The sequence below is a fragment of the Pristis pectinata genome, chromosome 21, assembly GCF_009764475.1.
Source record: "Pristis pectinata isolate sPriPec2 chromosome 21, sPriPec2.1.pri, whole genome shotgun sequence".
Lineage (NCBI taxonomy): Eukaryota > Metazoa > Chordata > Chondrichthyes > Rhinopristiformes > Pristidae > Pristis > Pristis pectinata.
In genome coordinates this window covers 32,676,545-32,701,475 of record NC_067425.1, presented here as the reverse complement: position 1 = coordinate 32,701,475, position 24,931 = coordinate 32,676,545, and the positions used below count along the sequence as shown (strand labels likewise).

Below are 24,931 nucleotides of genomic sequence, written 5' to 3'. Positions count from 1 at the left end.
GTGCAGTTTGCCATGTGCTATTTTGTTGCTGGTGTCACTTCACCCTCTCCCCAGCGACATGGAACAAGCTACCTGGCAGGGTCACCTTCCTTACCACTGGGGGGGGGGGGGGGGGGGGGGGGGGTTTGTTTGCGTTTGGTGTGTCATTGTTTGCACCATCAGATGCCAAGACATGAGCTCATGCTGGCAATGTTCCACAGACTCTCAAAAGACAATTTAGGTTTATTGCAGGTTTTAATGGATGGCTTAATTTAAAATTAAACAGACCACTACCAGCAATTGTACTTAGAGGCACCTTTAAAGATTTAAAGGACGATCTTAAAGGGAGGGAGGGAGTTGGCGAGGAGGAGGAGGTAAGGGAGAGGATTTGAGAGCGAGATCACTGATCAGTGGTGGGATGGAGGCAGAAAGGAAGGCACAAGAGGTCAAAGTAAGTGGAATGCAGAGTTCTTTGTTGTAAGGGAGCTACAAGGACGAGCACTGCCACGTCAGATCTCCCCCATGACAATGACAAAAAGAAACCGTCACTGAGAGATTTTTCTTTTTAAATGATTGACAGATTGGTCTCGCGCTTGCAAGCGTCGGTAAGTGGTCATAGAAGCTGTAAATGAGCTGAATTCTTCCAGTGTCAACCAAATTAATTTCAATTTCCCAGTTCTATATCGGCAGGCATGACGCACACCCACAGAATGCAAACATTGTTCTACCTAAAGGGAAAATGCACAAATGTAAACTGGAAGTGCACGGAGGGAATGATTGCTGTATGGCGAGGACCTTGCTGGGGTTACTAGTCAGGAGAAACAGAAGGAACATATACTTCCATGGCATCGGAAGAAGAAAATGCAGCCCTCAACCAAGAAGAGGGAGCTGAGCATGATCACACTGAAAGGCAGCACAGACATGGAGACCTAACTAGCCACCACCTGTTACTAGGCAGCTCATTCTTATACTTGTTTCACAATGAATGCTGATACATCGAACCGCAGCCAATGAGTCATCCATTACACGTCTCCCCAATGGATAAAATGAATGGCTGTAGTTCTTTGCAGTGTAAAATGTGGGATTTGGTGCTGGGAGCAAACTCTGGGATTTCTCTGGTTATTTTCCAACCAGTTCTGTGACACCAGAGAATGACTTACAGCCATGTAAGTACTTGTTTGGTCCTGGATGCTATAACCTTCCCTCCAACCTCTTGCAAGTGCACCTCATTCAAAGGCCTAAAGGCTTTACCACCTGCAGCTCTCACTCCTCTTCACAGGCTGATTCCACTACGCTATGTCATGACTGTTCCTGAACATATCCACCACATCTCCCATTTTGCTCTGGTCAATGTGAAATTCTTCAAGGTTGAAGAAAAACTGCATTTACTCATCAGTCAGGGCATTGAACACAGAAGTTGGGAGGTTATGTTGCAGTTGTATTTTGATCCAAATTGAAAGAGACTTCATTAACATCTTTAGTCCCACTAATTAAACCCTCAAGTAGATTATGTCCAGACATTTAACCTTGCCTCCATTTAAGCCAAAAGCGATCATGTCAGAGTCATCTTACACTGCTAACCCACCTGTTCTTGGGGTTATAAATGCCCTTTTCCAATCAAAGTTGAACAAGGTGGAATAAAGCTGTTGCCATAAGAACAGCTAAGTTGTGTTCCTTGAGTGTTCAGTTCTTAGACCTGCTTTTTGCTCGTTGCACCAAACCTATTTAATGAATAATTGAATTGAACCTCCATTGCCTCTCTGAAAATTACAGTGACTGGGAGATTGAATGAGTCAGGTAAAGCTTTTCCTCAAATAACACAATAAGTGTGTTTGGTGGAAGTCTGAAGCCCCAATGAGACAAATTATCTGGCATTAATTATTCCAGTTTTATATCCTTTTCCCTCCCAAATGGGATAACTTTAAATCTGTTTGGGATGGTAGAGGGAAAATGTTAAAACCTGAAATCCACTCAACTTCAACCCCACCACTTCCCGGGAGTGAGATGGGTGGGTTGATGAAGTTTGCAGATGGTGCTTCCAACTTTTAGAGGATTTTGATTTTGAATCCATGTAGGCAGAATTTACACAGGCTCAAAAAGGCAAGACGGTTTAGATCCATTAGCCAAGCAGCTGCTTAGCTCCAGAGCAGGAGTGGCTACCCTCGCCACAAGCTCACCTGTGGTGGGGAAACCTCTGTAAACCCATTCCAAACAATGGGTTCTAATCAAAACTCCTGGTCTCTGCTGAAAGCACATTCCAGTATATATTGGCGATATTATCTCATAAGGTTTACTTTGAACCCAGCAGAACCTAATCAGAAGTATCACAAAATGGCTTTATATTTTCTGGACTGTAACATTATTCCAATTCCCATCTTAACTTCAATTAGATTTAAGATAGATTTCTTTATTAGTCACATGTACATTGAAACACACAGTGAAATGCATCTTTTGCGTAGAGTGTTCTGGGGGCAGCCCGCAAGTGTCGCCACGCTTCCGGCGCCAACATAGCATGCCGACAACTTCCTAACTCGTATGTCTTTGGAATGTGGGAGGAAACCGGAGCACCCGGAGGAAACCCACGCAGACACAGGGAGAGCGTACAAGCTCCTTACAGACAGTGGCCAGAATTGAACCCGGGTCTCTGGCGCTGTAATAGTGTTATGCTAACCGCTACACTACCATGCCTGCCATGATGGTTGTCCTTAGCTCAGACTTTCTTACAATGCGATGACACTAAATACTTTCTCATCTCAATAAGGCTCCTTGCACAGACATTTCTCCACCCCTGATGTTGCAACTTTTGTGCTGGGTGGAGTTGTTCACTCGGTTTCTTCTCCAGCTCTGGATCAAAGCACCTTATCGTCACTGCAAAGCTGTGTTGTGTTGACGAATAGTTGAATTGCTGTGACAGCACAAACTAACACCTGTCTTCTCCCTGAAAAAAATTCAAGAGGAAAAGGCTGAATTAAGGATTTTTTTACTTGTGTTCTTTCTTGTATAATTTATGTTTAATTTATGTCTTTCTTGTGAATGTCCTGTCTCTAATGCTATGTGCCTGTGATGCTGCTGCAAGTAAGTTTTTCATTGCACCTGTGCACACATGTACTTGTGCACAGGACAATAAACTCGACTTTAACTTTGAGATACTTTCTGTGCCCTTGCACTTATGATGCCTCTATTCACCACTGTTGAACATGGAAACAAATGTTGAACAATATTCGAAAAATGGCTTTTATATTTAAAGGGTCTGGATTAGCAACACTGCTTACTGTGACACTGGGCACAAACTCTGGAGTCCTTTTGAATATTTTATTGAAGAAAATCCCTACCTTGAGAAGCATTTTGTTCATTAAAAAGGATTGCTTATGATTAGACACCATCCTTGAAAAAGAGAAAGGTAATTAGGTGATAAAGTTAATGAGACTTCTCATGGTCTAAATAAGTGGGATCAAATAAATAAAAGTAAAGTTTCCATTAAAACAGTTCAGAACTTTTTCATACTTCTTTTATTTGGTGTAAGTTTGAAATATAATAAACAAAAGCACACAGCATACAACATACATAATCACACAGCAAGAGTTACTGCATCGTCAACATAAGTCAAGGTGATTTCTGGAATCAGCCACACTCTTCATTTTATGAAGCTCCCAGCTGCTACTATTCCCTATAATAGAAAGATTGAAGTAGCAGCTGGGATGGAAAATGCTCATGAAGAGAAATAAAAAAACAGCACTGTAGCAATAATGAAACCGCAGACTATTAACCATGGGGCAAAAACCCTTTATTGCAATGATTTATGAATTGTGTGTTTAATAAACTTGAAATCAAAGGAGGGCCTGTATTCGGAAAACCATGTTAAGCTGGAGTTCCAGTGTTCATTTGGCCCATTGACTGCACGGTAGCTGGAGCAGAGGGTCTGCCCGATTGTCCTTTTCTGTAACTGAGTTTGATTTTAACACCCCAAGACACTTCAGGCTGATCAGATACCTCAACTAAACTATCCTTTGAACCAACTCAATTCGTGATTTATAGATGAACCAAATCAAAGTTTGGTCCAATCACCGTGGAAGCCTAAGTTTACCACTTGGGTATAGGTACAATTGTTCACCTGTCACGGGACCTTTCAATGCACGATCCATTTACACCATGAGTGACTCATTCTAACTCCATTCTCCTCTTATTCAAAAATACTAACTTTCAAGCAACAATCTGATTCTGGTAACTGGGATTTGATCTGCCTTCCCAGTGGCAACTGTACCGTCAGCCAGGCATTACCAGCAATGTACTTCACACATAAGACCGGGATTGTGGGCAGGGCTTGCGGTCTTGTTTGGAAGGATTCTATCAATCCTTGGAAGCAAAGGCAAGTTTCAATTAATTCCCTAGATACCTTCTCATTAACTTCCACCAGCAAACAAGGAACATTTGTGCAATGGACAACAAACCATGTAAAGAAATAGATTTTAGATTGACTTTCTGATAGGAAGGGAGTGGTGGGAATATGAGGTTACTGCAGGAAAATGGAGAGTGGGTAGTAGATCAGCCATGATCTTATTGAATGGTGCAGAAGGCAGGAGGGGTCAAATGGCCTTCTCCTGCTTCTCTGTCTTAAGTTCTTCTGCTCTCTGCTCAACGAACTGATGGCAAACTAACTGAGCAAATCACAAAGTTCATCTTGAATCCACACCAGCATTCATTCCTCAGCCAACATTACCAAAAGTATTACCAAACATGAAGTTTATCTTTTCACTCATACATGAACATGGGCCGTTACCGTGGGCTGCACTTGTCTACATATTGCATTCGGAAAGTTATCATTGATTATAATGACATTAAAATCATAAGTTTTAAGACATTCTGAGGCTACGATAAGGTGTTAAAGAAGTGTGATTTATTTCTTATTCCATCCAGGGAGTAAGTGAAACATCCCAAGTTTCTATAACTCAAACAATCTGAAAAAAAATCGCAGTCCGCATACAGCAATCAAAAACACAAACTAAGCTCAGTAACTATCATTGGTAACTAGACTCACTGTTCATATCTACTAATTCTGTTAACTAACTACAGCCACTAGCATAATTACATTTGGAAAAACGTCTTATTAGTTTTCTTGTGCTGCCCACAATTAAGGCCTTATTTCCATTCTCCGCGCTATTTATCCACAATGCCGCTTGTGAGAGATAAAACCACACAAACTGTGCCTTGTGGGCACAGCCAATAATACAACTAGTCTCTCCCACTTCCCATTACAGAAAAGGGGCTTTACTGCTGCTACTCTACACATTCACAGACAGACTGCCTGCAGGCTGCTCCATTCGTGACTTAGTATCCAAGATGGCAGTTTATAGTTGTGTTCTTATAGCACGTTTCATTGAATATCTGGATAATCAGGAGCAAAGAAAGGGAGTGACAAGGTGCCTGAATTGTCAGTCTGCTCCACTGTATATTATTTTGCTTCCTTTCATAACTACGGTACATGTTGTTCATGGATATATAAATACTAATCAGCAGATGTCCCGGCAACTAACAATGAATCCACATCCACCAGAAAAGATCAATAACACATGCACAGAAGTAGTACTCTGGTCCATTCACCTTTCCCTTCATGTTTGTTGCAGAGTTTAATGGGAGCTGCAGAGTTTAATGTTCGTTGCGGAGTTTAATGGGAGCTGCAGTTTCCCAGCACTCGAGAAAATGGACACAAAAAGGAACAGACTGCTTCAGTTGTCAAGTGTTTTCTAGAGCACCCCTCCTGGAACAGACCAGAGCCACAGATGCCGACTCACTTTGGGGTGAGGATCTACAGGCACTAACTGATGCTGGGGAGTTTCATTCAATTGAGCTACTGTCTCCCTCTCTGTGAGCTGGGGCAGTGAGTATAGCAGGTGCACAGTCCGAGCCTCACTCCCACACATGCACACACTCTAATAGGACAATAGTGGTAATCCTTTTAAACTTCTACCTTAGTTAGTCACAGGTCATTAAAGTGTCCTTACCAGCTGAGATCAGGTTGGTGATTGAATTTTGCACTTACCTCCGTACACAGCCATAGGTGGAACTTTGAGAGGAATGAGCTAGAGGTAATATCAAACTGAGTAAAACGCTAGCCAATTTTAGCTGATGCACCCTCCCATGTTATTAGGTCTTCTAACTTTGTACTTTGGTATTTCTGTTTTTGGTTCTGTTAAGTTTCTTATCTCTTCTTGCTGTGACAGTTCACATGGTCTGCACGACTGGTTCATGAAGCAGCATCAGAGGTGAAGGCCTCAACCAATGGCAATGATCAAAGCAAAATACAGGAAACACTCATTGGGTCAGATAGCATCTTTGGAAAAAGTAGCAGAGTTAACATTTTAGGCTGAAGACTCTTCATCTGCTCTTCCACCTGAAATGTTAACTGTGCTTCTCTCCCCACAGATGCTGCCTGACCCACCGAGTGCTTCCTGAATTTTCTGTTTTTGGTTCAGGTTTCTGGAATTTGCAGTTTTTTTATGTTCGACAATGGCAGCAGACGGCAGACACTCGCTGCCACACAAGCTGCTCCTTAACTCAGGAATACAGCAGCAGGAGGTAATGGTTCACCCACTCAAGTCAGTCCTACCTTTCACTTTGGTCCTGGCTGATTTGTATCTTAAACCCCATTAACCTCCTAAACCCTCAATAACCCTGCCTTATAGAAACCAGTCTGTCTCAGTTCTGAAGTTTCAACTCAACCGAGCTTTATGTGGGAGAGTTCCAGATTTGTAGAATCACTCTACCAATGTTTCCTTCCAGAGTTAAGTAATTACAGCTAACTTTATTCAGACAGAAATGAAACAAGTGTGCCAAGGGCTTTGCCTTTTACCTATCCCCTTCTGAAACAGTATGGGCACTCCTCAATCGTTCTTTCCCCAATGGCACGTGGCTTGCTGGGGAGGCAAATGGTTACTTTTTCATAATTTGGGAAGTAAATCTGTGACAGGAGATAATAATTAAAATATATAAAGTGCACATTATATGGGACTTTTGGTTTGGTAGTTTTGAGCTATTTACACATTTATAGATTTACATATATTCAGTGTGCCCCCTTCCCAACAACAGGCAGGCACTTTTAGTGAGATTGTTCATAGGGTGCATATCACACTTGCATCTTCCCTGTGGTCACAGTTGTGGACATTCCAGCCAATGTGTGAGCACTGGATGAGCAAACTCTCGTCCCCGCTGCATTTGACATTGTCGAGGTGAATGATGCCAGTGCCCTGCCCGAAATACGCCTCCACTTTAGCGGCCAGAGCATTGCCACAGCCCAACTGTCTGCAGACCACTTTAGCAGCCCTTAAGTCCCAGGCATCGTCGCAAACTGTCCCCCACTGCGACGTCAGGAAGATCTCCACCCGGCCCTCACATCGGTGCCGTCCGTTCACAAGTCGGATTTGCGACTCTAAAGGACAAAGGAAAGAAAAATCAATCCAAACGATGCCAAGAGATAACCCTTAATCTTTACACAGAACCCAGGTTATGCTGGGAAATTAATAGCTGGTTAAATCTGCAGACCATTTGTGGAAAGGAAAGTATATACCTTTAATTGTAATTGTCACAAAATGCAGAACAATTTGCACTGGCCTTGCAGAACCCAGCTTATGCAATCAATAATCTCGATAAATTTTAAGAAATTGCTGCATTTGTAAAGTAAATATGAATTCAAATTTGAGATGAAGGGTCGGGAAAAAATGCAACTGCAGCAAATCCAGGGCCTTTGCACAAATCCTCCTCATGAATATATGCATATTTTGAAATGCTCTCATTGTCCTAATTTCACATTGAGATGCCACCTGGGAACAGATTGCTGTCCTTCAAGAACAAAGAGATGCTATACATCAGCACTTAGCTGTTTTCCAGGAAAGGACTGAAGATATATGTCAACAAATCACTCTCCTGTAGGAACAGAGGCATGACATCCATGAGCTGATTGCTCTCCCATGGAAGCAGAGACGCCTCTCAGGATCTTATCCTTCTTCCCCATGAACCCCTGAGATATGCCCTGGTGTTGGACACTGCTCAAACTGAGCTGACAGCTGACTCAGAGGAGAGTGAAGGAAGTGGGAGCCAGTCAGCCACCTCTCTCACTGGTCTGAAGGTTGATACACTTGCACTGTGGTCTGGGTCACAGTAGATCAGGGAACTGATAGGTGTATGGAGAGAAGGGATATCATTGTGTCTAGTGTCAGGCCATTGAAGCCCACCTACAAGGTGGTCACCAGGGCAATTAAAGAAGCAGATTCTGAGTTACGCTTCCATTAACCCTTTGTATTAATTATTTCCTACTTATATATTGTTTTAAACATGGAGATAATGAAATGTATATTTTACAGCCTCATTAGGTCTTCCAAGAGGTTGCACTAAATCACAGCTTCCTTGGAGCTTCAGCCACATAATGACAGGATGGGATCAAGCCAAGAACATATATATAATGCACAGAGTTAAGTACTTCAAAGTACTGACATGGAATGAATTCACCTCACTCCTCTGAATTGACATAAATCACTTACTAGCAGGACTTCATTCCTAAGTGAACCTCTGCTTCAACCTTAAGTATGAGAATTAATGGAGATCACTGCCTGCTGAGTCCACGCAGAGGCAGACGTCATCATTACGTGACTTGATGACTGTGGTCTACATTAACAAAAGTTGCATCACTTTCAGATGTCAATGAAGCCATTGATTTTTAAGACCAGCATTACAATCTAAAGTGGTGGCATTGTTTAACGCTTTCTCGTCTCTACCTGACAAAGGTGGCAATTGGAATGCATTTAACCCTTATGCATGTAAGTCGGAAAAAAAATTATGCTGCCCTCTCAGGGATGCTTTCAAAGATTAAGGAGTGTGCATCACTGCTCTACTATTCACTGATGTACCCCACTATTTCCATACCTTCTATGTAACTGCATTGAATGCATGAGTGGGACCTCTGGCATCCAGCTGATTTCTTCAAAAATATTCACCCCTGCAAATTGTACCCCTCAGAACCTTGACATTGCAATGTCCGCAAGGAGGACTCCAGTGGAAGGTTGAGGCCTGTAAACAAGGCTTCAGCAGCAGATGTTGTATTTCTTTACTATGTGGTCTTCAGAGTTTAATGTCCAATCAGCTTGGGTGAGCTAACAGTGAATTCCTGTCCGGCTGAGTGATAATAACATTTAGATGTTTATGGAGAGAGTGAAAATTGATCCTGGCCTGGAGGCTGGATGATTAGTTGACCATTGGGCTTCTTGGAGGGTTCAATTGCACTAATCTCAACTTAATGTTGTGACTCAGTGAGTTCAATAAGGGTTCCCTCCTTGGCGATTGAGCAGGGACTTTACTGGTCTGGAATGTTGATCTTTCATTCCCCAGCCCTATCCTTCACTTTGTATTCAGTTAAACGGCCTGAAACAGTCAGCTGCTGTGGCCCACCTCTAAAATTCTTCATTATGCAAGACTTTGTGAATTGAAAAGTTTTGGGCAAATGCATTTTGGTATTTGTGGTACAGTGCATGCCCATGGCACATTTTTGTTGTAGCAAAGATTCGCAAATCAAAGAATGTACCTCAAAATGTTTATGGGATTATAGAGTAAATTTGCAAATCAAATGTCTGTAAGTCGAGGAGTACCTGTGGTTGGCATGAGGAACCTGTAGTTGAGTTAATGGACCGGGGTGATTTCCATAGGGAGTACAGCTGCAGGTTCACAGCAGACTGAGAGAGATGCTCCTGCACTCAGCAACAGTCAGATAACCTGTTAAGTGCACATGGAGTGTAGAGAGTGTGGCGAGGATAAGATACTGTGAGGGACAGTCAGTGACTATACTGGAGCTTCCTGAGAACCTTCTGGCATTTAAGGAATTCTTCATGACAAACTTCCTTCCTGTAATGAGTTATCTGACCCCATTGAGTTACTTCATCCCATGGGTAACGCCTACCCGTTGGATAGGCTACTAAGCCCCTACGTTGTTGGGTGTATAGTACAGTGCATACTGCATTCTGATGTTTGATAAGGCTGACAGCATTCTGCGCTACTGTTTAGGTAGTGGTGTGGCACTACGACATCAGCATCAGCTCCAACTTTTGTGAAGACAGTCACAAAATATTCATTAAGAACCTCACTCCCATCCGCTGCCTCCAGTCACAGATTACCTGTTTGATTATTTAGAGGCTTTAATCTTTCCTCTGTTATCCTCAATCTCTTCTTGTACTTATAAAATATCTTTGAATTTACATTGAACTAACTTGCTAATACTATTTCATACCTTGTCTTTGTTTTCCTAATTTCCCTTTTTAATTTCTCTCCTATACTGTCAGACCTTCTGATGCATTAAAAGATCCCCCTTTGTTTTGCCTTATTCTACCATCTCTACACCTTGTCATCCAGGGGATCTACGTTTAACAGCCCCATTAGTTTTCTTCGTTGGAACATGTTAATCTTGCACTTCTTGAATCTCCTTCTTAAATGCCTCATGTTGCTCTGAAACTGACAAGTCATCTAACCTGCACAAGACCCACCTTCCCTAGAACTGGTCCCAGTGCCCAGGTATCTAAAGCCCTTCCTCCTGCATCATCCCTCCATCCGTGCACAACCCTTCCCACCATTGAGGACATCCTTAAGAGACGGTGCCTCAAGAAGGCGGCATCCATCATTAAGGACCCTCACCACCTGGGACATACCCGCTTCACGTTACTACCGTTGGGGAGGAGGTACAGGAGCCTGAAGACCCACACTCAATGTGTCAGGAATAGCTTCTTCCCCTCCACCATCAGATTTCTTAAACATGAACCTATGAACACTACCTCGTTATTCCTCTTTTGCACTATTTATTTCTGTAACTTATTGTAATTTTTATGTCTTGCACTGTACTGCTGCCGCAAGACAACATATTTCACAACACATGTCAGTGACAATAAACCTGATTCTGATTCTGATACTCATCAGCGTGGAACCAGTAATAACCTGGAGATTACTTTCTTTGAGGTCCTGACTCTTAATTTCTTTCCTGACTCCTTAAAATGTCTGCAGGACCATTTTTCTACTGGTTATTCATCCTTACCATCCAAAACTTCCTGTAGCCACTCAATGATACCCTTGTCCCAAGCCAACATCCTACCCTATCATGTTTGCAACTACAGAAATATCTGTCTTCCTCACTGCCAATTATAGGAACCTTTTGTTCCCTTGACATTTCTCCTCCCTCTTTGAACAGCTGTGGTGCTGTGGCCTTGGTTCACCTCGAGAGCGCAGCCGGAGACCCCTTCCCCAAAGGTATTCAGAACCAAAGGCTAGTAACAGAGCAAGATTCCCTAAGTAGTCTCCTGAACTACCTGCCTGCTCTCTATTTTTCTTTATTGTCACCCTTTCCCTCTCTGACTGCCAATCTTTTGAGCTGCCACATCCTGAAATGTGCTATCCATGAAATTCCATCTCATGGATGGACTGCACTGACATCAGCTGTTGTTCAAGCTCAAAAACCCAGGGCTCGAGCTTCCTCAGTTGACCACATTTCCTCCAATGGCCGTTTATTTACTCTGTAAAATTTCAAACAATGGACTAAAAATTCACAAAGGACATGTATTTCCACTAAGTCTCTGCATAAGCTTTACTTTCACAATTGCTTTAATGGCTTGTGAATGGAAGGCAGTGGCTTAAATCCCTATATGTTCAGTAAGCAGATCTGTAAAAATGTGTAGAAAAAGCTACATATGGTTTTCAAGTTATGATATGGATTCTCAGTAACTATGCAATGCGCACTGATTGAAGAGTAAAAGCACAATCAATAGAGACACACAGTTGAGGAATAATGGAGAAATATGATATCAATAATGCAGTGAAGATGAGCAGTTTGGCAGCAAAAGTTAAGCCAACGATGATATGTTCATCAGTCAATTCAAAACATGGCCAAGTTGCAACAACATCCCCGTGGTTTCAAAAGCTCATTGCACATTGCATATACTTCTGAATATTTGTTAAAGTCAGCAATAGAGCACTTACCTTCTGCAACCTTTAACACTTCCGTTGTTCTAGTAGTGGTAATTATTGGTGCTTGTTTACCAGAACCACTTGCCTCAGAAGCTTTATATTCTAAAATAAGAATGCGAGAACAGGCAACACATAATTTTGGCTATCTCAGTTGCTGTTAACGTAATTATGTTTATTCATCAGTGATATTGAAATGGAAATCAACCTTAGGGCTTTCAATGGGCTTTTTTAAAGGAAACCCTAGGACAACAGAAAAATAGAGCTGAACATTAAAATCTATTATTGATTGCTAACAGATTCACTTCAACAGTGCTATAATTTGTTGGGGTGGTGTGAAACCTAGAATGAAATAGCAAGTGGTTGCATTCCAATGTACTTGCTGCCAGCTTCCCTTGTCTTTCGCAGGGGTAGACCTCACAGGTTTGGAAGGTGCTGTCAGAGAACTCTAGGTGTATTACTGCATTGTCTTTTGTAGACAAAACAAGCTGTAGCCACAATGCAGTTAGGATGGAGGGAATAAATATTTAGCGTGGTGGATGGGTTGCCAATCAAGTGGACTTTTTTTGTTATGGATAGTGTCAAGCACCTTGCAGTCTGTTGGAGCTTCACTCATCTAAGAAAGTGGAGGGTATTCTATCACACTCTTAGCTTGTGGCTTTGTATATGGTGGAAAGGCTCTGTGGAGTTAGTAGGTGAGTGATTTCCAATCTCTAACTTGTCACAGTAGTTATTTGGCCGCATCAGCTGGATATCTGATTAGCAGTAACTCTTTGGATGTTGCCAACGAGGAATCTTCTTAGCTCCAAATTAGCATTGCATTTTCAAAGTAATTTTCTGCCTTGCCACAGATGTTTGCAAGTTACAGAGTTTCTATTTTAATCTCTCTATATTTCTGCCCTTTTATATAGCTGTGGCACAGCCTTGTTAACCTCCCTTACTGCTCTGTTCTTGACTGCATCAGTGCTGCTCTGGTGAGTCACTCACTTCCCAACTTTAAGAATCGTCACAGTCAAGTTGTCTGTTCTATTTCCTAATCTGTCTGTCGGGTTCAGATTTCATTCCCAAACATCATCTATGAAAGACATTTGGTACATTCTCCACTAGCAAGGTAGTGTTGTTTTGGCTCGATGATGCCAATCTCTTTCCTAAGCTGGAAAGTTTAGGTCCCACTTCAGACACTTGACTACATAACCTCATCACCAGCATTAATGGAATGCAGCACTGCAGCAGGAGATGTCACCTTTAAAGGTGAGGCTTATCCAAGCAACTGTATGTAAAAAAGTCCAAGGTACATTTTGTAAAATAGCAATGTATCCTGGTCAAACACATTCCTCAATCACTGCCATAGCAGATTATCTGTCTGCTCATTGTGCTGCCATTTGGTTGCCCAGTATACTGATATAACATGGCACTTGTGAAATTCATGGGTTGTAAAGCACCTTGACCCTAAGGCAGTGGAAAGTACTATATAACACGCAAGTATCTTCTTCTGCATAAAACCCAGTTGCTGTTGACGTTGATCTTACCTACACAAATAGCACCTGCATCCTCATGGTGTCTACAGTTGTGCTTTCCCCACCCAAGGTTAGAACATTCGGACAGGGAGGATTCTGTGCCTTTGCAGTTCACATTGTCCAGCAATATTGGCCCACTTCCGTATCCAAAGTAGCTTAGCTCTTTAGCAGTGATGGCACCACCACATCCCAGCTGCCTGCAAACTACTGCCACATTTTTAATATTCCAATCATCGTCACACACAGTTCCCCAATTATTGCCGTAAAATATTTCCACTCTGCCTTGGCAGCTGTTGTTACCGTTCACCAGACGAATGGATCTGGCTGGAAAAATAGTAACATGGTTATTACATTTTCAGCATTAGTTTATGTTACACACGCTGCTTTTAAATTGTTCAACAAATAACCTTATGCTGCTGTACTGCTAACTAGGAGAAGGAGAGACCCCCAGTGCCAATTCATATTGGCACACAATCGTAAAACAGGATAGAAACCGGTATGTGTTCAGTTCAACGTTGGCACAGGATATAACAATTTAGTAAGGGATCTGATTGTGTGTAGGCTTTAGTCCCACTCTTAGAATTGTTGAAACCACTCTTTAAGTGTTCCCAATAAGCACTGGGCTACTTATTATGCTTTTGAGGATCTTAAGTACATCTGAAGGATGCTTCAAGAGATCACTTTCACTCAGGTTCCTTTGGCAGTTTTTTTTAAAGAAAGCCTTTACACAGAGCTCAACGTACCTCCCTAACCAAATCTATGGCTAGTCCGCCATTGCTGTTGAGTGGTGAGCAGTCCCCTCAATCATACAGTCTTGGCAATCAGTCTGCTCACTGCTATCACATTGGCACTTGGTTCCCTCATTGCCACAGGCTTGATGATTGAGCATCTGGTTGCTTGTCCTGGTGTTCCTCGTTGCTGCGGTCCTGGTGATTGGCACCTTCATTGCTACAGCACCAACAACCGGCCTCCTCTTTGTTGCTGACCTGGAGATCATTGTCTGCTGATCTAGCCTCTCACTGGCCTGTGGTTAAGCCTGTGGTTTGCTTGGTGCTAGCCTGCCAATTGCCCCCCTTATTGCCAGACCTAATACCCCTCCTGGCATTTGCCCAAGGACCATTTGCAAGTGCCTAATACTAGGTTTTCTGGTTGGGTGAACCAACTGTGGTGTTACGTCAGACGGCAGTGATTCGCTCCACAAATGCAGATGAAGTTTGAGGTTCACATTTGGGACTCTGTGTAGAGAATGGACCTGCTCATCCAATGCCAAATCTGAGCCAAGAATTGAAGGATAGCTCTAGACTTGATCTCTTTTCTCTTGAGAGACTATGACATGGATGGAGGTAGCAGATCAGCCCAATGGTGATGACATTGAGAGTGATGGATATTCCTGAACATTGCTCAGTTTCTTTCTGGGTTCTGGAAACATTTATGTTCTGCTTTTCATAGAAAATGAAATAAGTGGGTCAGAGTTTATGGTAGGTTATACATGGCATTTTGAAAAAGCAGGATGTTTCCTTATATTCTTGTGTACCATAACATATTGGATTGAATTCACAATGTGGTTGATTACAAAACAACACTAAAGCTTACTTGAATGAAAAATGATTCACCTTACCCCTTTGAGGTGTTGTCAGCTTTGTGGTTGTAATCTGCTCAAAAGTTTGATCTGTGATATCTGTAACCAAATGTAAGGAGTGATTGTCAATCATGTACCTTGAAGTGACCTCTTGGGCCATTATTGTGTCCTTTTTAAATAAACTTCCAGATTTCCCTTCTGACACTTGGTATGAAATGTTTCATCGTGTACTGCTGGTCAATCTCCCAGGGTCTGTGATAACTGTGATCCACAAAGTGAAATTGGTTTACATTTGGTGGAAACTTAAATAGTTGGAAATATTCAAATTCAAACCCAAACTAACTAGAAATCATGTGCAGAGAAAGGATTGGATTATTTCGATCTTCACTTTTACTGGTTACATTTCTCAGGGAAAGATTGGTGAAGACAAAGGAAGGGCTGGATCTAAAGGGACTGTTTCTGGGTCAAGAGCAGAGTTTCCCATAGGCTGAAACATTATCTCTGTAACCTACTCCTTTCACAAACAACCCCACTTCTACAATCTCCCACAATCTCCTTCCCCATCATTACCACTAAACCTCCTGAATCCTGCTGCAAACTCCTCCTAGCAGCCCAGTCACACATCACAGATCTTCCCCCTGTGACGTGTCCACTCCCTACAAATGCAGAGCTCCCCGGTTTCCCTCAGCTCTGTAATGTTGCTGCCCTCCTTTTTGCTCAAGCCTTCCCTTGTCCACTGCTAAATGCACCATTGCCTTATTTGTCTCTCAGGCAGGATGCCCGCTGGGCAGGAAACCTGGCAAAATAAAATATTCAAAAATGCCTTCAGGTTAAAACCAGAGCATCCTTTTCAGTTGACACCTCATCCCCAGCTTCAAGAACACAACCCGATAAATATCAGTTGGAAGTTCAATCACAATTACTTCATTTCTTCTGAAAATTATTACTGAAAGTTCCTCCATCATCTTTCAGGGAGTGCATTTGAAAATGGTCCAGAATACAGGTCTTCTGACACATTCAGGCAGTGGGAGTGATTGTCCAGCTTCACTTTTCCAGTGGTAAAATGATGCCTGGATGTGACAGACCATTCTATTTTGTTCAATTTAAACTCAGTATCTACTTTGGGTAAGTTTATGTAAACTCTCCTTACTGTGATTGGTGGATGGAGTAGAATCTGTGCCCGTGTATGGTGTGGAAAATCCAGTGGTTGAAACATCTGGAGCTGCTGTGGGAGTCCTCGAATCTTGAAGAAAATGAAGACAAAAGATCACATAGTTAAAATGTTGAGCAGCGGAGTGCTTTGTTACATTATCTTAGATTTGATACTGGACAGCAGTATGCTGTTTAACTTGCACTGAAGGGTTTATTTAGTATGATAAGGCATGCCAAGACACTTTATAAATGGAAAAGATTAAGCAGATTCCAAGTTTTGGAATGAAGTAATTAACAGCCTAATTGAGAAGATGGTTTGAGGAGATAATGGTCAGGTCACCAAAACAATGCAATCCAATTTCTAGGGTTGGGAGCCTGGTGGTGGATAGTACTAGGGCACAAGGAGTCTGATAATAAATAGGGTTTGAGTCTGAGAAGTTTAGTAATGAGCAGTGTTCGGTGTGAGTGGGCTGGTAGTGAACAGGGTATGTGAGTTTAGAACGTCAAAAGTTCAGGGTTCAAAAAAAGTAGTTCTTGCAGATCAGATGAGAAGTCTTGTACTGAATGTTGCAGGGTTAGGAAGAGGCTGACCACTGGGCATGTTTGTACAGGATAACATATCGATTATAAACAGGATTGGATATGCAAGATTTGAATTAGGAAGAGCTGTAAATCATCGGATCTTATGACACTATGTATTTAGAACCTGACACTGAACTTAGTGCTTTTATGAAGCCTACACCTACTATAGTGTCAGAGAGACTGCACGGAAGTAGAAGGAGAAGAAACAAGTGAGAACTGTAGGTGAATTGACATTGGCTATATGAATTAGTAAGATTTGGATTATTTTGGTGAAAATGTTACCTGCACAGATGACCCCCGCATCTTCGTGATGCCCACAGTTGTGCACACCCCATCCCAGACTGTGACAGCTCAACAACGACGATTCACTCCCATCACAGTTGACATTGTCCATTAGAATCAGCCCTTTTCCATATCCGAAGTAGGAATTGGTGGTGGAGGAGATCGCCGTACCGCAGCCAATCTGCCGACACACAACTTTGGCATCATCTATGCCCCAGTCATCATCACAAATTGTTCCCCAGTGTCCCCTGTACTTAATCTCCACTCTGCCTTGACATGAGTTGTGGCCGTTGACTAATCGAATGTTGCCTTCCCCTGTAAGAAGAAGAAATGAGAAGACCAGAGGTATTTTTATTATTAAAGACTTCTTCAACTTCCTCATTAATCTTCAAATGATGAGTTTAATTGTTTCAGATGTGTTTTACAAGAGAATAAATGTAGTACACTGTAGATTGATAACATTATACTCAGGAAGAAACAGTTCTCTGATGTTACAAGGATATTCTCTAGCCCATCTTTTCCCATTCATTCTGTAGTTGTTGACTCTTGATGAGGGTTGTTGACTCGACTCTCGACAGCAGCAATGGAGAGAGCTTTTCATCAGCACTGACCCATTTCCCACCGGGCAGCGAGTGAATGAACACTTCGATCTGTCATTTTGTGAGTCACCTTCCATCACTTCTAAGCCGGAGAGATCTATGGTGGTAATTTCTTAAAGTGAGGCTGTCCAAATTTAGTGGGTTTTTTTTGCATAACACTAAATACTAAACCTGTTGTGTGAACAAATTCAAACAATGAAAAATAATAGGTCCCTACCACTATTGTGAGACATTGGAGCTACCTAAACTTAATACCCAACCATTGAAAACTATACAACATGTTTACCACGTCATTAACTAGAATGGGAATCCTGGATTTTGGCAACTTTAGTTCAGCAATGCTAAGGCTGATTAAGCCCCACGCAATACCTCAGCTGGTCCTGTACAGACCAGGTTCTGAAACTGGCTGTGCAGTTCACAAGTAAGACATTGTGGAATTGTTGCAGGGTTAACCTCCAGGCAGCAAAACCCAGGAATTTCTTCACTGGAACTGCTCTGTTACTGGAATTTTTACAGCCACTCAAAATGCAATAAGTCTTAATCCAGCAGGTTTAATAGCGGAGTGAGGAAAGAACAACTCTGAACACATTCTCAGCCCAGAGCTTCTAGTCCAGAGACTGACTCTTCAAAAGGTTGTGAGAATGAACCTTGCTCAGACCAGATAATTCAGAGAATATTAATACTGTATGACAAAATGACATTAGAGTCAAAATCTAAAAGGAAAACACCACTGTAACAGGAAAGTTTTGTTTATCCTCCATTTCTTAAGCAACCCTTTTCTCCCTTCTTCCCTCCAGTGTTAATTCCATTCTGTGCTATACTTCACAACAGTGTAGTCAGTTAGCTTTCAATGCTCAATGTTCAGTGGGAAATTACATTCATGAGGATTTTTATAATCTGCCTTTCCCCTTGGTGAAAATTTTCAACAACACACATTCCCATATAATATGAAAATATTTCTGGCTTCAGAAACTGCAATAATTCATGTCTCCTCTGGCAATTCTTTTGATGGTCAATAGTACCGATTAGTTAATTAATGATAAATATACAGACCCTGTTTTGATGCGGGAGTGACAATCATTTTGATTTGAATGCATTCTTTCCAAAGACCTGGATCACTGCGTTTGCTCATTAAGGCACCAAACCTCAATGGCACCTTGTCAGAAACTTGCCTCACTGCCATAGCCATTAATGTGCATGGTTAAAGTGAGGTCGAGGCAGCTGTTAAGATCATTATAGAGCAAATCACAGGTATCTTAATCGGCACTTGAGATGCTTGAATGGATTATACGTTCTGGACTGTAAGCCACAGATGTTTCAAGGAATATCACATTCTAAAGTTTCACAACACAAAGCAATCTAACCATAGAGGAAGAGGATGCAAGCACGTCTTAAATGCTAGTCAAATGTATCAGTGCAACTGGGGATGATATTTTGCTGTGGGTAGTCTTGGTTCCTAACCCCACTCTATGGCCCTGTGTGGCCATTCCGTTCTGTCACATGGATCACCTGGGCACTCTCTCTTCATAAGGGCGATGGGCTTCTGTCCACCTTCTCACCATAGAATCTACTTTACACCTGCATAATTACATATGGTATGAAACATAATGTTAACTTTGGAATCGTTACAGATTTTTAATAATTACCTTGATTGTATTCCCATACAGATAGTTTGGTTTCATTTATCTGATTTATAGGTGTAGAACTGAAATCTAAAAAGGAAAAAAGATAATTTAATACTACATTGTTGATTATTCATTGAAAAGAAGGTTTGACCCGGAGTTGTTTATATCTTTGTACATTTATCATGATGATCCTTGTATACATCATGGGAACCTGAAAATCTATTACCCAGCCTTCTGGCAGTGACTGTGATAAAGCAGGAATCACAATTCTCCCACAATTTGTATTCCTGATGGACTGGAAATAGAATGCTACTTAAGATAAGATCTTTATTAGTCACATGTACATCAAAACGCACAGTGAAATACATCTTTTGCGTAGTGATTTTGGGGGGGGGCAGCCCACAAGTGTCGCCACGCTTCCGGTGCCAACATAGCATGCCCATAACTTCCTAACCTGTACGTCTTTGGAATGTGGGAGGAAACCGGAGCACCTGGAGGAAACCCACGCAGACACAGGGAGAATGTACAAAGTACATAAGTAGTTATGGTGGGTCTTTGCATCCCAGATGCTTGCTGGGGTGGGCAGGGAATGTGGGATAGGGAGAAAGGAGGGAGGGAGGCACTTGGAGGTACATTGGGGAGTAATTCTGCCTTCAATGAGGACTTCTGTCAACCTGCTTAAAAGGCACATTTTAAATTATGCGTCCACAACACTTTGACACAGAGCCACAGAGAGTGACATCAGCACTGCTGACCAAAATCTTGGTTCAAAATTAACTTTTACAAAACTTCTCAATAGAAGAGAGAGAGGTGGTGGGGACTTTTAAAGAAAGGATTCCTGAGTGTAAGGAATTTAGTGGGCCACTTGGCTAATATATCGATGTTACATCTTTCAAATCAATTAGACACATCCCAGCCCTGTCCCCTTCGTGCGATTGCAAATCCCTTCTGAGAGTCACTTGTATTTCAGATCATAACAATTCACTGCAGAAACACAAAACCATTCTCGTACCCACTTTGGTTCTTTTGGCCATTATCTCAAATCTGCATTCTTTCCTACTCGCCTTCCCATCAATGCTTGTCCGATTTACTGTGCAATGGATTTAATGGAGTGGATCCTCCATGCCAGAAGCACACACCATGATGAAAGGTGTTAGGGATCTTGAGAATATGGCCCTCTATTCAACCATCCGTAATTTACCTTGCACCCTAGAACATGGTTCACATGGTGAGGTTGGGTTGGCTTGGGATGGGAGGGATTGATATTGGCAGGGCAATGCATACTAGTATAAATCTAGAATGATCTGTCAACAATGAAATTACAATCAAGTGTAGGATTTTCTCAACAGAAATACATTTATATTGTTCATTTTCTGTTCAAGGTCCCTCACATGAATGCTATCAAACATTCGACAGATACATATAGCAGAGAAGATAATAAAACCTTTGTTGATGTAATAGGGTTTAAGAAGCATCTTACATGTGGGAAGGCGGTACAGACGGTGACAGATGTTGAGGAGGGATTTCTAAAATCTGGAGTTTGGCAAACAGCAGGCCTCACGCCGAGAACGGAATGGTTAAAATTGGGGATAGGCAAGTGCTTGGATTTGGAGGAGGTTACAGAGGAGGAGAGTGAAGACTATGGATGGATGTGGAGTAAGAATTTGAAGAGATATTCCTAATTCAGGGGCCATTGTAGGTCAGTGTGTGCAGGGTTGATGGTTGAAGTGGGTTTAATGTGTGTTGGTACAAGAGGAGGAGGAGAATGATGGAAGATTATCCAGGACTTGTTTAACTCTGGATTAATTCAGATGGTGGGTTTTTTAAAACTACGTGCAGCTCTCGGGTCTAAGACAAAAATCAAATTTTGTACCATTGCATATGACGGCCACATCCTCGTAATGGTTGCAGTTGTGGATGGCCCAGCCCAAGCTTCCACACTCGATCAGTGACGACTCTGTCCCTTTGCAGTCCACGTTGTCCAGCAAAATTAACCCCGTGCCCTTGCCAAAGGGCAGGTTCCCTGCCACAGAGAGGGCACGGCCACATCCGAGCTGCTGGCACACCACGCTGGCATCCACAATGTCCCAGTCGTCATCACACACTGTGCCCCAGGTACCGTTGTAAAGGACTTCCAACAGCCCTTGGCATGGATTTCTCCCGTTCACCAAGCGGACTTCTGGAATTGAAATAAAGGCAAAAAAAGTGCGGAAACTGGTGATTTTCTTTTAAAACTGAAACATTTTTTCTTGGACTTTCTGGTTTTGCTTCTTTATCAGTGGACGGTTAAAAGAAATGCGCAAAAGAACATAGAAGAGTGCAGCACAGGAACAGGCCCTTCGGCCCACGATGTCTGTGCTGAGCATGATGCCAAAGATAAGAGAAGGAGCAAAGGAGAGGAAGGTAGGAGATAAAACAGAAGATGAATTAGAGTTTAGAACATACTTCACTCCCTTAGACTATCCCAAAGTTCTCTACAGCAAATGGAGCACACGTGGTTGCTGTTGTAATGTAGGAAACACAGTAGCCAATCTGCATATTGCAAACTCCACAAACTGGAAGGTAATACTGACCACATAATCTGATGGTTTGTAATGCTGATTGAGGGATGCATGTGGACCGTACCATCAGTAGTAAGCTTGGGATGACTGACGAATGACTGAAAAGTTGCATGTGGTACTTTGGCTATTCCATGCCGAGCACTGGCCATCTCCAATAAGACTGAGCTAACCACTGCCCACAGCAGCAGGTGACTCATCTCCTGATTCCCAACCCCTTTTCCAACACCTCAAAGGCTCAAGGGTTATGTAACATTCACCACACACTCCCACACTTGAAGCAACATCTAGAACAAAGAACGTTAAGCCTTCACTCCCTCCAATATTAGCACAAGGTGGCTGCAGTCTGCATCACCTATGAGATGCAAACCAGCAACTTCCCATGGGTTATCAAACAGCACCTCCCAAACCTGTAGCAAGTCAGGCGGAGCACGGGAGCTCCACCACAGCTCCAGGTCATTCAACAAACTGACTTAGAAACGTACTGCTGTCCCTTCTCCATCAGTGGGTCAACGTACTGGAATATTTCGTACTGAATGGTACTGTGGAAGATCTTAACCACCTACTCACTGCAGCAGTTTAAGGAGACGGCTCACCACCAGCTTCTCAGGGGCAATTGGCGATGGGCTGGCCTGGCCAATGACACCCACAACCTGTGAATGAAGCTTAAAAAATAAAGGAAGATGTTAATCCAATGTTTTTCTCTTACCTGTGGAAGATGGGGTTGGTGATGGATGATCTAAAGTAACAGTGGAAAAACACCATGTTAGTTCTGTGAGACATAACAAGATCTTAAGTCTCTGCAAATCACGAAGATGATTAAAACTACTAACATCATCGGTGCACAGTTTGCCTCTCAAAATGAAAACTACACATTTTCATGATCAGACAATCAATAACAAAAAAATCAAAATGCTTGTGGAAATACAAAAAGATTTGGCAAGAATCTCAGCTGCTATTTTGTTGTGATAGATTTACATGTGGGATGTGGAGTCAGGGAGTAAAAATAAGTGTTACAAGGGCTCTAGACCTGTGAAATTGTGTTCAGAAAACATGTCTTTTTAATGAATGAATTGTATTGAAATCATGGTTCTATCACTGGGCCGAGGCCACCCTGGTGCAAATGGCTGAGAATCGCAGATGCCTGAAATCTGAAATAAGATCTTAAGATGCTTGAACTGCTCCACAATCAGGTAGAATATGTTGAGAAAGAACCAGAGTTTGGTGTTGGTATTGGTTTATTATTGTCACTTGTACCAAGGTACAGTGAAAAACTTGTCTTGCATACCGATCGTACAGGCCAATTCATTGCACAGTGCAGTTACATTGAGTTAGTACAGAGTGCATTGAGGTAGTACAGGTAGAAACAATAACAGTACAGAGTAAAGTGTCACAGCTACAGAGGAAGTGCAGTGCAGGTGGACAATAAGGTGCAAGGTCACAACAAGGTAGATTGTGAGATCAAGAGTCCATCTCATCGTATAAGGGAACCATTCAATAGTCTTATAACAGTGGGATAGAAGCTGTCCTTGAGCCTGGTGGTATGTGCCCTCCGGCTCCTGTATCTCCTGCCCAATGGGAGAGGAGAGAAGAGAGAATTCAGGCAAAGGGTCTCCATCCTGAAATGTTAACTCTGATTCTCTTCCCACAGATGCTGCCTGACTTGCTGTGTGTTTCCCGTAATTTCTGTTTTTATTTCTGCTGCAAATGGCCGTTGGTTCATCAGAAAAAGAGAGATTTCTTTCCTTTAGTTCATGACAATGTTGAAGTACTTCACAGTGACGCGTCTGGTAGACCTGCTGCCTCACAGTGCCAGACCTCGGGTTCAAACCCAACCTCAGCTGCTGTCTGTGTGGAGTTTGCATGTTCTTCCTGTGACTGCGTGGGTTTCCCCCACGAAGTCCTGTTTCCTCCCACTGTCCTAAAGAAATGTGGGTTGGTAGGCTAATTGGCCACTCTCAATTGCTTCGAGTGCGTGTGTGTGAGTAGCAGAATCTGGAGGAAGTTGATGGGAAATGTGGGGAGAATAAAAAATGTGGTTGATGGTCAGCAGAGATTTGGTCAGCTGTTTCCATGTTGTATCTCTCTATGACTTTATGACCCTATGGTCTTGTTTGACCCCAGTCTGCTCTGGGATTAGGTCTGCAGTGGAGCCATTGGTGAGGATCAACAAGGCAAGACAAGACATCTTCATTTGTCAGATGTACATTGAAACACACAGTGAAATGCACTTTTTATGTAGAGTGTTCTGGGGGCAGCCCACAAGTGTCACCACGCTTCCAGCGCCAACATAGCATACCCACAACTTCCTAACCCATACGTCTTTGGAATGTGGGAGGAAACTGGAGCACCCGGAGGAAACCCACGCAGACACGGGGAGAACATACAAACTCCTTACAGACAGCAGCTGGAATTGAACCCGGGTCTCTGGAGCTGTAATAGCATTACACTAACCACTACACTACTGTGCCTGCCCTTAGCATCCCAATGACTCCTGCATCATGTCAGATGTGCATCTCCCCGTATAAGTTCTATATTCAAGCCCGATGACCGGGTTGAGGTTAAAAGGACACCTTCAAAGCCTCTCTGAAGAAATCTGGGATTCAAACTGGAAGTTGGGAAGCTTAGACAATGAAAAAACTATTTTGGCGGCAATGTCCTCCTGCTTGGAACAACTTTGCCTCTCTCATGTAGCTAAGAAAAAAAGAGAAAGAAAACAGAGAAGAAATGACACTGACCGTGGTCAGGTCTTCCCATGAACAACACATGCAACATCTGTCGATGGATTTACGCCATGATGACTGGGTTTGTAAACTGCTGTAGGGCCCATAAACTACCCTGATTCTGGTTATGGACACTATGGAAGAGAACATCCTCGTGTTCTGAGGATTTTGCCAAGTTATGCAGTGTTGGTGAGGGGAGGGGAGTCTCGTGGTAGGAAGAGGAACCTAGTCCATTGCCTGAATCTGCCTTTGCCCAACAAGCGAAAGATATGCAGAAGTCCTCTCAGCTTCCCGATCCTTGTAGTGCAGGGAACTGGCACTCAAGTTGAAATGAAAATCACTTCTGGGCC

General features: G+C 42.6%; 1 protein-coding gene across 3 annotated transcripts in view; it reads right to left on the bottom strand.

Annotated features, from left to right (window-relative positions):
- Positions 1-3,469: 3,469 nt before the first annotated feature.
- Positions 3,470-24,931, bottom strand: part of LOC127581330 (scavenger receptor cysteine-rich domain-containing group B protein) — a 116,423-nt gene continuing 94,961 nt past the window's right edge. The window contains exons 4-12 of one of the 3 annotated variants that reach the window (XM_052035642.1): positions 22,568-22,597; positions 21,174-21,479; positions 19,322-19,387; positions 17,077-17,391; positions 16,211-16,303; positions 15,100-15,159; positions 13,494-13,805; positions 11,980-12,069; positions 3,470-7,402 (exon numbers count right to left, since the gene is read on the bottom strand). In XM_052035642.1, coding sequence (XP_051891602.1) covers positions 7,086-7,402; positions 11,980-12,069; positions 13,494-13,805; positions 15,100-15,159; positions 16,211-16,303; positions 17,077-17,391; positions 19,322-19,387; positions 21,174-21,479; positions 22,568-22,597 — 1,589 coding nt within the window. In that variant the 3' untranslated portion in view covers positions 3,470-7,085. The remainder of the gene's footprint in view (positions 7,403-11,979; positions 12,070-13,493; positions 13,806-15,099; positions 15,160-16,210; positions 16,304-17,076; positions 17,392-19,321; positions 19,388-21,173; positions 21,480-22,567; positions 22,598-24,931) is intronic. The other 2 variants (XM_052035639.1, XM_052035640.1) reach the window with 2 other exon arrangements.